We start from the raw sequence: 12,190 nt of genomic DNA on the forward strand, positions 1-12,190 counted from the left end.
GTCCTGCACTGGACTACTAAACTCCATCTCATGAAGAAGGTGAGGACTTTAGAAATACACAAGGAACTCTGAACAGAACCACCACAGAAGGTAGATGAGGTAGTCAGTTCATGTGGTGAGTATAACAAGAAATAAAAAGAATTAAACTCAGTAATCAATGCATCATTGTGAAAAATCAAACCTCCAGCACCCTGGCCATGTATTTTTTTTGGCCCACAGTTTGTCTGCTGATGGTGCAAAGGAACTGGAGATTCATCGATTCATCTGGGATTTTGCAAATTGTGAACAGTTCTCTGCACTCTCGTAATCACACTTTAGATTTAGTTCTCAGGCACTATGGTCACATTCACACAATAGGATGTTTCACATCATTGATTAATTACTAACTAATGCAGTAAGAATATGAGAATTTTCATCCATCTTTTTAATCTGCTCATCTACACCAGTAGTACTGGCTCATTGTCTGCACGAGGGAGTCTGAAACAGATATGACAGTGTGAGGTCAGGATGGTTCAGACGAGTTGTAAAGGATCATCGAGAATAAGATGGCATAATTATTGTGTAATTAGTAGTTGACCTCACCTCCTGTTGAGTAGGTTGGGCTTATTAGAAGGTCCTATGACAGTGGAGCTCAGTGCCCTGACACAAAGTGGCATTACTGACAGATAAAACTCGTCAAAGTCGCATCACTCACCAGACTTTACTGCAGCAGCTGAGCCCCGGCTCCAGTATCTTGATGCACTCGGTGGTCAGAGGTGTGCCTGACAGGTTAAGTTCTTTAAGTTCTCCACAGCAGCTGATGACAGCGGTCAGCACAGCACAGTCCACATCAGATAACGTGGGGCTTCTAAAGTTCATCTTTAAATCCTGTCCAATGATCTCTCTAATTAACACCTTATTCTGAGTCTCACAGAGCCACTGACCTACTTGCAGAGCTTCACTTTTGGCTTTTTCGGGTGTCATGAAGTGTCTCTTCAACACAGAGCAGATCATCCAGCAGTACGAGGGGATGAAGCACATTGAGTACAGGATGGTGTTCTTCTTGACATACTGAAAAGCCTCAGCAGCCAGAGCAGTGTCAACAAAGAAATTCTTACAGTACATCAGCCTTTGATCAAGGAAGAACCCCAGGATCTCTACAAACTGATCGACTATTTTCATGTCCATGGCTTCCAGGGCTGTTGGTCTGCTTGTTATCAGGACTGAGCAGCCCTTCAGTAATGTCTGACTGACCAGACTGGTGACCAGGATGTGTACAGGCACCTCAACATCTGGGTCTGAGCAGAGCTGACTGTGTGTGAAGTCCAGTTTGTGTTTGTATTCCTCCAGTCCATCGAGTATAAAGAGCAGAGATTCAGGTTTCTGCAGGATTTCTATTAGTTTGTCATGAGTGAGATGTTTATAGTGCCATTCAATCAGTGCAGTCAGAGACATCTGTGGCTCATTGTCCAGGAGGTTGAGCTCCCTGAATTTAAACAAGAACACAAATGCAAACCTTTGGTACTGAGTGCCTCTGGCCCAGTCATACATGATCTTCTGAATCATGGTGGTCTTCCCTATTCCGGCGATCCCACTGACCACTATGATGTTGACTGGATTTACACTTACAGGACTTTTCCTAAACAGCTGCTCAATCCAGATTCGCTCACATTTCTCTGCTGCTCCTTTCTTCATGAGCTCTTCATGGATCCTCCCAGTCTTCACAAGTTCATGTTTAGTCACCTTATGGTTTCTAGGGTCCTGTTCAATGGCCACCAACTCTGTGTATCGAGTCTCAAAGCCCACAGCTGTGGTGTGTAGATCTCCAGGACAAGCCTGAGCCCCAGAGTTCTTGTGGATTCAGACACAGCCTGTCTGTGTGTCTCATGGAGGTCTAGAAGTCCAAATGAGAATAAATGAGGAGATCTGGGGCCTCATGTATAAACGTGTGCGTACGCGACAGAAATGTTACGTGAAGAACTTTTCCACGCTCAAATCGCATGTATAAAACCTACACTTGGCGTAAAGCCACGCACTTTTCCACGGTACCTCATGCCTTGTCGCATAAGTTCTCCGCCGTTTTGCAAACTGGCGGCACCCAGCGCCAAAGCAATGGTACTGTTCTTGTGTGATTACACATTATTTTCATGACGCGGCTTTATAAATACACAGAAACTAACCGCATATTGTTTATTAGTGTAATGCATCTGATTGTAATTAACTCGAACAATATAATGGTCCAGGAACAGCCATAGTATTCCAAATACCATAACTGCTTTAGCGTTGTTACTCTCACTTCTTCTTCTTCTTCTTCTTCTTTCAGCTCCTCCCGTTAGGAGTTGCCACAGCGGATCATCTTTTTCCATATTCCTCTCACTGCACGACTCGGAGTATTTATATCACTGTATCTGAGTGTGAATCACAGCAGCAGCTGATCGGAAAGAGAATTATCGGTATACAGTTTTAAGCACACGCTGTCTCAGCCACTGCAAAATGTTTTAAAGCCTTTCCTGTACGGACCTCGCGGTTCAGAAACAGTTTAATCCCAAGAACTTTAAATGCACTCAATCAATTGCTCCTTGTAGAACGGTTTGTACTTATAAGTACAATCACCCCACTGTAAACTTGCACTACAGTTATAATATCTCACAACCTGAGCCACTTTTATAAAGCGCGATTTACATATGATGACGATATCATTTTTAAGGTGAAATGCAGCAAAATATGTTTATTAAATTATACATATAAAACTTTAACTTCATTTAAATAATCCTTCACTTGGAGTGTCGCGAAGGATAGAATAATTAAACATGTACTACGAAGATATTTCAATGTTCTTTAAACGTTTTGAAGAATCGGCGCTAAGCTTACAGATGGCTTAACTTCTATTACAGAGCTGATTGTGTGGCGATCGGTTACTTGGAGAAAGAAAAGCAAGGACTCTTGGGGCGGCCACGCCAATATATACTGAATATAAAACAGAAAGAGAAAATATCAACACAGCTAAAAACGCAGCACAAATTTCGACAAAAGATAATGCTTGTCATGAGCACGAGGCTCATGAAACACATGTTTAATAATGTGCTTTAGCTTCTATCATCATGAAAATGACATCACGTATACATCTCAGTATTTTAGTTATTCAGAGAGCTGTAATATCACGAATGTAATGGACTCTGTGTCCAGTTGGAGGAAGAGAGACGGTTTAAGAAGCAAGTAGTGATTCACACACATAGAGCACATACGAGTAGAAGATCAAATACAAAACAAAGCATTTAACGCGCTACTTTAATTACGATGTGATTTGAGAAACTGGTTAATTAAACGATTTTAAGATGAAGTTTATAATGTTCTACTAAATGACAAAATAAACTACGTGATTAAAGTGGAAATGTCGAGATTAAAGTTGACATTTCGTGCTTTTTCCCCACCGTGCCTTTTTCTCTGTACCCTAATAAGCTTTCATATGACACTCAGACAGTGGGCTTACAACTCTTCTTTTCATTGCGACTTTGATATGTGACTTCTTTTATTTCCGGCACTGTGCATTTTGTGAATGTGAGCTTTCAAGTTTCTCCAACACGCTATGTCACTCGTTCAACTTCATTTTGTTGATTATACCACGGTTTATTTGAACAAATAGAATGTTTTTCCTTTGCCTCCACTTGGTATTCGCTGAAATTCTTATATTTTCCCCGTGCTTTTCCCATTGTCTTTTCACAGAAGGCTGCGCTTAAGGGCGATTTATATTGATTTGCATATTCAAATAGGCGTAATTTGGAGGATTTGGGCGCATAAAATGCTGCACGAAGCGTAGTTTTCACGCTGATCAGGATTTATGTAACGAAGAACGTGGAAGTTGGAGTACGCACAGATTCCTGCATCTGGATTTTTCTGTGCGTAAGCACATTTCAGCTTTTGTGCTTACGCCATGTTATAGTGCGAGTTCTACGCACGGCGTTATACATGAGGCCCCTGGTGAGCATAGGACTGGAGGAACTGCTGAGCAGATGTGTGAAAGAAAGGAGTTACCTTTAGCACGAGGGTCAGAGACAGTTGACGTGTTTCTAGTGTCCATCTCCTCTAAGAGTTTCTTTCCTGTGATAAAAGAAATAAAGACAGACGGGACAGTCATAGCAGTGAGGGGGCCATCGTGGACAAAGCTTTACTTACTTTAAAATATGAAGGTCTGAACTTTATAAAACCGGGCTCTATAATTGTAAATGTGTATAAATTTGATGAATTAGTGATAGGCATATAATTGGACATGAGGGCCAGACCAGTGACATGTAACCAGTTTGTTTGGAAGCTGTTAGTCATCCACATGAAGGAGACCTCAGAAATGAGAAGATCCACAGAGTAGAATAGTGGGCATATTGAGGGCAATGCCAATGTAAAGAGTCCAGAGCAAAACTCAGACAGGATGGACGAATCAGAACATCGGAGTACTGGACATGTGAGCAATGTACAAAAACAGGCCAATTCAAATGACAACATCTCATTTGTCACATTTACTTACATTAAACTTCACTGTCTACAAATCTCCCCACTCCTGTATTCTTTTTAGGTACTTCTCTAATGATTCAACTAATTCTCCATTATCTGCCCTTCCATCTAGTATGGTATAACTGTGACATTTAACTTATGATATTCTTATCAGATTGTTTATGTGGTGTATATTATAAAGAGCACCAACTCCAGCACTGACCCCTGAAGGACACCACTTTTAACATCACCTCATTCAGAAGAAATAAACCTACACAAGTCCATCAAGCAAAGACACTGAACAAGGCAATCTTATTTAACAAGATGAACTGTTTCTCTGTAATCTTCTGTTTCTCAACATGTGAGTACAGGACATTCCTGTGACTGATATCTGATGTTTCTTTTGTCCTGTCAACAGGAGAGGGTGTAATAACGACAATCTTCAACTGCTTCTTCAAGCCACTCCTTCAGAGACTCCCTTCCTCTTGGCCGGTTTAACTGTCAATCTGAAGTTGACAAAGTGGACTTTATACCAACATTGGCCACCCAATGGGTTCTACAGGTTGTGGCACTGACTGAGATATGGATCCATCCAGAAAATATGCCAACACCTACAGCACTTTCCCTTGGAGCTTCTGCTAAGGAGCTTCAATTAGGTGGCCATGCTTCTCTCCTCCATCCCAGATGATGGAAGTCCACTTCTATTTGTTGTTATCCAGGACATTCACCTGGACAGTCCAGCTGCTAGTAACCTCCTCACTCTTCTTTATTCTTTCAACTGTTACAGCTCCACAGACCACAAGTCAAGTCAAGAGAAGTTGGGGAGCATGCACTGGTACAGTGCGTTGCCGTACCCTCTACACGACGAAACAGCTCGGGATCCTGGTTGGCAAATTCCCAGGCAGACACGCAATCCAGTCCCACCCTCCAGAAATGGCCCTCTATCTGGCCCAGCCAGGTGTTACGTGGGTGACCCCTTGGCCTGGTTCACCCTCTCGAGTCCCCAACAATAAGGATCCTATAAGCTGATCACCCTCGGGGAAACGCACCACATGGCCGTAGTGCTGTAACTGACGCTCCCTCACAATGCAGGTAATGTGCCTCATTCGGGACTCCATGAGCATCCGGTCATTCTGCCCTTAATCCGGCTGATCAAGCATCCAGAGGGCTAAGCATAGAAAACTTTCTCAAAAGCACCACGTGGTCACAAGTTTGAAGTTTCTTATTGAAGCCTGAACACAAGTGGCCAAATAGACCAGATCAACTGAACGGTTCAGTTTCTGAAGATGATCCAGAGATTAAAATCTGTGCGGGTAACATGACAAGAACAGAGGAGGTGACAGAGCCCAACAACAAACTAATCACTCACTTTTCAGGTTGACTACGCTTGAAGAACGCAGTGGCTTGGCTCCTCAAGTTTAAAGACATACTGCTGCACTTAAAAACATGAAAGTAAAAAGCTTCAACTAGAAGTCAGTCAATCTGAAAGTAATCCAGATGAACAAAAATCACTCATCACAGAGCACATGAAAAAGTATAAACTGACTTTAAAACCAAACCTAATTGACTTTATAAGACTTAGCAAAAGCTGAAATAAAGCTTATACGCCTCAGTCAACTGCCAGAATTTCCAGAAGAATTAAATGCTTTAAAGCAAAGAGCTTTGTGTAAAAAAGAACAGTCAAATCTATAAATTTGACCCGATTATACAAGATACTGAAAGTTGGAGGAAGACTCAACAAATGCCTGATGAAACCAAACATCCTGCAATTCTTCATTCCTAAAAAAATCAGATATTGTGGATGCAATTATAGGCTTGCACACCTATGCCAGAAATACTGGATACCTTAAGCAAGCTCCACTATCAGGAAAATCATTTCAAAGTGCAAAACATGCAGAAGATACAATGTGAAAGCGGGAGAGCAAAAAATGGCAGATTTTCCAGAACATTGCTTGTTACCTGACCAACCACTGTTCACTAATGTTGGAGTCGATTATTTTGGGTCCTTTCAAGTCAAAAGAGGATGAAGTCTGGTCAAGAGGTACGGAGTAATCTTCACTTGTTTAACAACCAGAGCTGTGCACATAGAGATGGCACACAGCTTAGACTCTGATTCTTGTATCCAAGCCATATGCCGAATCATGTGCAGAAGAGGACAAGTTAAAATCATGCGCTCAGATAATGGAGCAAACTTTACTGGAGCAGAAAGAGCTCTACATGACATAATTGAAAATCTTGACCAAGAAAAAATGAGCAACAGTATGATGAATAAAGCAGTGGGTAGCGCTGCTGCCTCACAGTTAGGAGACCCGGGTTCACTTCCTGAGTTCTCCCTGCATGGACTTTGTATGTTCTCCCCGTGTCTGCATGGGTTTCCTTCCACAGTCCAAAGACATGCAGGTTAGGTGCATTGGTGATCCTGAATTGTCCCTAGTGTGTGCTTGGTGTGTGTGTGTGTGTGTGTGCCCTGTGGTGGGCTGGTACCCTGCCCGGGATTTGTTCCTGCCTTGTGCCCTGTGCTGGCTGGGATTGGCTCCAGCAGACCACCGTGAAACTGTAGTTAGGATATAGCGGGTTGGATAATGGATGGACGGATGATGAAGAAAGAAATGTATTTTCAATCCACCATCAGCCTTTTATTAAGGTGTAGTGTGTGGGAGACAAATCAGAAGCATAAGAAAGATTCTAAACTCAACACTAAAACAACAGACACTCGATGATGAAAGTCTACAAACAATGATGTGTGAAGTTGACTCAATCATCAATAACAGACCTCTGACAGAGACATCAGACGACCCAAATGACTTGGAGGCTCTCACACCCAATCACTTGCTGTTAATGAAGACACAACCTGACAAGCCTCCTGGACTCTTTTCTAAAAACGACCAACACACTCGGAGACGCTGGAAGTAACTTCAATACACAGTTGGTTTGTTTTGGAAAAGATGGACTAAGGAGCATTTACCAACACTTCAAGAACGTCAGAAATGGCTCACAGCAAGAAGAAACTTTGAACAGGGAGGTTGTTTTAATTGCAGATGATGCTGCGTCCCACAATTCCTGAGTAATTAAAGGAGCGACTCATCAAGACAATGGCAGATGGCAAAGGGGCAGTCAGAAGAGTTTGTGTGCAGCACACTGGACAGACCTGTGGATAAACTGGGCCTGCTGCAAGAAACTGCCAAAGTTTGAAATAAGAAATCCTTAAATGTTTGTTTGCAGTGTTATTATTAGTGACTTGAAAACTGCGTTAGTTAATGTAAAAGTAAAGTTAGTGGCTCTTATTAAGTAAAGTATAGTATAGTAATTATGTCAGCTCCTGCATAGCTAATTAGGGGTCAGAAATGTAAGAGCCAATCTTAGAAAGTGAATTCTTAAGTTAAATTCATATTAGTGTTTGTGTGATCTCTACAGAACATTAACTTCTACATAGAATATGGTGTAGTCTTTCACGCCATGTAAGTTAATATGAGATTGAACTTTCTTGCTATATAAATAATAATGTGTGTTAATTGAGTCAGTGTGTGTTTGGAGTTTGTCTCATTGCTAACATGGCCTGGTAGACTCATTTTGCAGTTTACAAGTGAGATAACTTCAAGAAACAAACAAGATATTGAAGCTTTAAACAGGACTTTTCTTATAAAAGAAATTTTCTTTTCTCAGCTATATCAATTATTTCTCTATTTTTGTGTGAACTGTTTTACTTTGAATTTTTACTAAAGCTTTTAGAAATTAAGATATTTTGTCTATTGAATCATTTCAACGTGTCAAGCTATCGTTGAATCCCATGAAGCAAACTAAAGCTGCAGAACCTTAGTAATTCTGAATAAACGCAGCTACATAGTGTATAATAAAACATTCTCGAAATCAAAATAAATGTCAAAGAGCAGGCCTTCTTCATGTCTCACCACTCAATGTCCTCTTGTTGTCACTCTGGTCCTTCTAAGGAGGACAATAAGAGGACATTGAGTGGCCTTTCACAACAACATGAACAGACGCTGTACCTGATGGACTCCATGTCTTGATGTCCCACTGGCTGATCTTCTCCAAACTCTTTTTCAGACATGACAGCTCATTTCTCAGGTCCTCAGAAGAGAAATCAGCAGTGACAGTGAAGCTGAGCGAGTCTCCATTACAAGGAAGGACACAGCGAGATGAGAAAGTCTGCATCAGGAGAGAAGAGGGGATGAGATTTTAGAGAGGACCAAGAACAAAAATCATTTGTTAGATCTTTAACACTGTGCCAATGTTTTCAAAATTTTTGATTCACACTGTAAAGCCTACTTCTCCAAAACCCTCTTCGGTTGGAATGGTGCTCAGCTATTCCAGTTTACAACTTCACCGACTAAATCCTGTAACCACTCTTGGAATTAACATCCACATCATTAAAGAACTTGGACTTCTTCGCCGTCCTCGTTACATTCATAGAGGCTCTGGTCGGAAGTTAATTTTCCATAATCGGATAAAGGATAATCAGCAAAAGTGCTCTGATACTAACATTCCATCTTTTTGGTCACATGGCGCACGTGTGATACGTCATCAGAGCACCGTTGTTTCAAATACTATAAACATTAGAAGTATGCGAGATCTCTGCACTCTAGCGTGGGAAACACCCGAGCCACTGTGAGAAATACCGCGAGATCCTTACATCCCCGGCTGGATTTATTTTGTGGAGTGGATTCCAAGCTGCATGGAGTGGATTTTAATGTTTTGAGACCTGTACTGAGATTTACTCCACAATCGCTGGTCAAATTTGAATTGTTTAATACTCAATCCATCAGCAATAAATCCATACTGATTGAAGAACACATCAGGGAGAAGGGACTTGACTTCATGTGTCTAACAGAAACCTGGCACCAGTCAGAGGCTTACTCTGCCTTAAATGAAGTGTGTCCATCTGGCTACAGTTATTTGGAAGCAGCTCGCAGCACTGGGCGTGGTGGTGGTTTAGCCATCATCTATCATCAGGTAATGGGGGTGTCCCCTATTTCGTTACCTGTAACATCTTCCTGCGAGTGTCTTGCATTTAAATGCAAGCCCCCTTTTCCCATGACTGTTCTTCTTATCTATTGACCTCCAAAACCTAACTCTGCTTTTATTCCGGAAATGACTGATCTTCTCACAACACTGTGTGCCACCTCTGCCAACATCATAATCCTGGGAGATATAAATATTCATATTGATAATCCTAAAGGTTATCTCACTGTTGATTTTCTTGAGTTGTTAGATTCCCTCAACTTACAAAATATGTTGATGTCCCCACACACTCTAGGGGTCATACACTTGACTTGGTTATTTCAAACTCTGCTTTAATTAGTAATTTACAGGTTTATGATCTTGGTATTTCAGACCACAAAGTAGTGTCAATGGAGCTACCCTTTTTCTCCCTTCGTACCAAACTAAAACGGCAGATTCATTTTAGAAATTTGAAGAACATCAATGTGGATGCCTTGGCCCTGGACCTTAAACTTCTTTCTACTGATCTTACCAGTTCTAGCTCTGTTGCTGACCTCGTTGATCTCTACAACCAGTCTCTGAGCAGTCTCCTTGACTTTCATGCCCTTTAACGTCTAGGTCCGTCTCATTTTCGTGCTCAGCACCATGGTACACCTGTGAGCTGCGAAAAATGAAGGCGGCTGGGCGTGTCCTTGAACGTTAGGCTCAAGGCTTCTGGGTTGACTGTTCACAAACAGGCCTATAGGGAACATAGGAGGGCGTATGCAGAAGCTCTGAAGGCTGCACGGTCCAGGTTCTATTCTACCATCATTACAAATAGCTCCAGGGATCCAAAAACACTTTTTTCTACTATAAATCATCTTCTTAAACCTCCTTCATGTGCTCATTCCGAGGCCACTGATGAAGGTGTAATTTGCATATTAATTTTTTCAGACAAAAGGTTTATAACATTCGCTTAAACCTCTCTACCATGGATATTCTGTTACCCCCAACTGTCGACCCGCTGCCTGAGACTGTCCAGCCCCTTTGCTCCTTCTCTGTTGCCACACGGGAAGAGGTGGAGGACGTCATCAGGAAAATGAAACCGTCTACCAGTTCCCTGGACCCTTTTCCCTCAGCCTTGCTGAAAGCCAACATTTCTGCTATTTCTGCACTTATCACCAGGATTATAAACCAGTCCCTTTTGGCCGGCCATATTCTTTCAGCACTAAAACCTGCTGTCATCAGACCTCTACTGAAAAAACCCACCCTGAATCCTGAAGTTCTGTCTAACTATAGACCCATCTCTAATCTTCCATTTCTCTCTAAAGTTCTGGAAAAAATAGTTACAGTACAACTTCATGATCATCTCAAACTGAATAACCTGTTTGAAAAGTTTCAGTCTGGTTTTCGCCCTGGCCATAGCACCGAAACAGCCCTGGTCAGGGTCACAAATGACCTTCTGATGTCAGCAGATACTGGTTCTCCTTCTTTACTCATTCTCCTTGACCTGACAGCTGCTTTTGATACAATTGATCATAATATTCTTCTTCACCGTCTGCAATACACCATTGGACTTTCAGGAACTGTTCAAAATTGGTTTACATCTTTTTTGACCGGTAGAACTGAGTATGTCGCTCCTGGCAGCGCAAAATCTCACACCCATAATGTTACCTGTGGTGTTCCACAGGGCTCTGTGTTGGGCCCCATTCGTTTCATCATTTATATGCTCCCCCTTGGAAGTGTCATTAGCAGACATGGTCTATCTTTTCATTGTTATGCTGATGACACTCAGCTATATCTTAGGACTAATCCCACCTCCTCTACTGCTCCTCTGCCAACATCTACACTGACTATTTGTTTGGAGGAAATAGAGGAATGGATGAGGCTCAACTTTCTTCAGCTAAACAGATCTAAAACAGAAGCCATTTTAGTTGGCACACCACACCAGCTTCGTTCCACTACCATCACCAGTATCACTTTTACTGGTCAAAACATTCCTCTTTCTACAACTGTTACTAATTTGGGTGTTAAAATGGACTCTCATCTCACTTTTGACACCCACATTAAACATCTCTGTAATCATCTTTTTACTATCTCAGGAACATTGCTAAACTTCGTCCAACACTCACCCTGGCAGATGCAGAGAGGCTTGTCCATGCCTTTGTCTCGTCCAGGCTGGATTACTGTAATGCGCTCCTCATTGGGATTCCTGGCAAGAGTATCCAGAGACTCCAGTACATTCAGAACAGCGCTGCCAGGATCCTGATGAGGGTGCGAAAGCATAGCCACATCACTCCTATCTTGAAAACCCTTCACTGGCTCCCTGTACCACTAAGAAATGAGTAGAAGGTTTCCCTCCTTACCCATCAGTGCTTTTATGGATCTGCTGCCCTGTATTTACAGGAACTCCTTATCCCTCATACTTCCTCACGCACCCTCCGCTCTGTGCATACCAACACTCTTCAAGTTCCCAGAACTAAACTTAGCAGTATGGGTGATAGAGCCTTTTCTTCGGTGGCACCGAGGCTGTGGAATTCTCTCTCTGACTACCTGAGAGCCCGACTGAGAGTTGACTGATGCTTTCTCTTTAGAAAGGCATTTTGTTAAATTATTTCTATAGATTATCTTGTTTGTTTATTTATTCTTGTTTTGTAGCACTTTGAGATTGTTAAATATAAAGCACAATATAAATAAAATGTATTATTATTATTATCTTCACTACATTGGAGAAATTTGGGTTTGGCACGAACATTTGTGCATGGATCAAATCAGTTTGTATTAACAACAT

At 41.8% G+C, this 12,190-nt stretch overlaps 2 protein-coding genes across 5 annotated transcripts in view; both read right to left on the bottom strand.

The window, feature by feature from the left end:
* Positions 1-8,536, bottom strand: part of LOC120521507 (NACHT, LRR and PYD domains-containing protein 3-like) — a 38,950-nt gene extending 30,414 nt beyond the window's left edge. For both annotated transcript variants that reach the window (XM_039743087.1, XM_039743082.1), the window contains exons 1-3: positions 8,469-8,536; positions 4,012-4,077; positions 695-1,873 (exon numbers count right to left, since the gene is read on the bottom strand). In XM_039743087.1, coding sequence (XP_039599021.1) covers positions 695-1,674 — 980 coding nt within the window. In that variant the 5' untranslated portion in view covers positions 1,675-1,873; positions 4,012-4,077; positions 8,469-8,536. The remainder of the gene's footprint in view (positions 1-694; positions 1,874-4,011; positions 4,078-8,468) is intronic.
* LOC120521401 overlaps positions 1-12,190 on the bottom strand; it is a 302,230-nt gene that overhangs the window by 96,115 nt on the left and 193,925 nt on the right. The gene's annotated exons all lie outside the window — the stretch shown is intronic.

This window comes from Polypterus senegalus, chromosome 2 (genome assembly GCF_016835505.1).
Source record: "Polypterus senegalus isolate Bchr_013 chromosome 2, ASM1683550v1, whole genome shotgun sequence".
NCBI lineage: Eukaryota > Metazoa > Chordata > Cladistia > Polypteriformes > Polypteridae > Polypterus > Polypterus senegalus.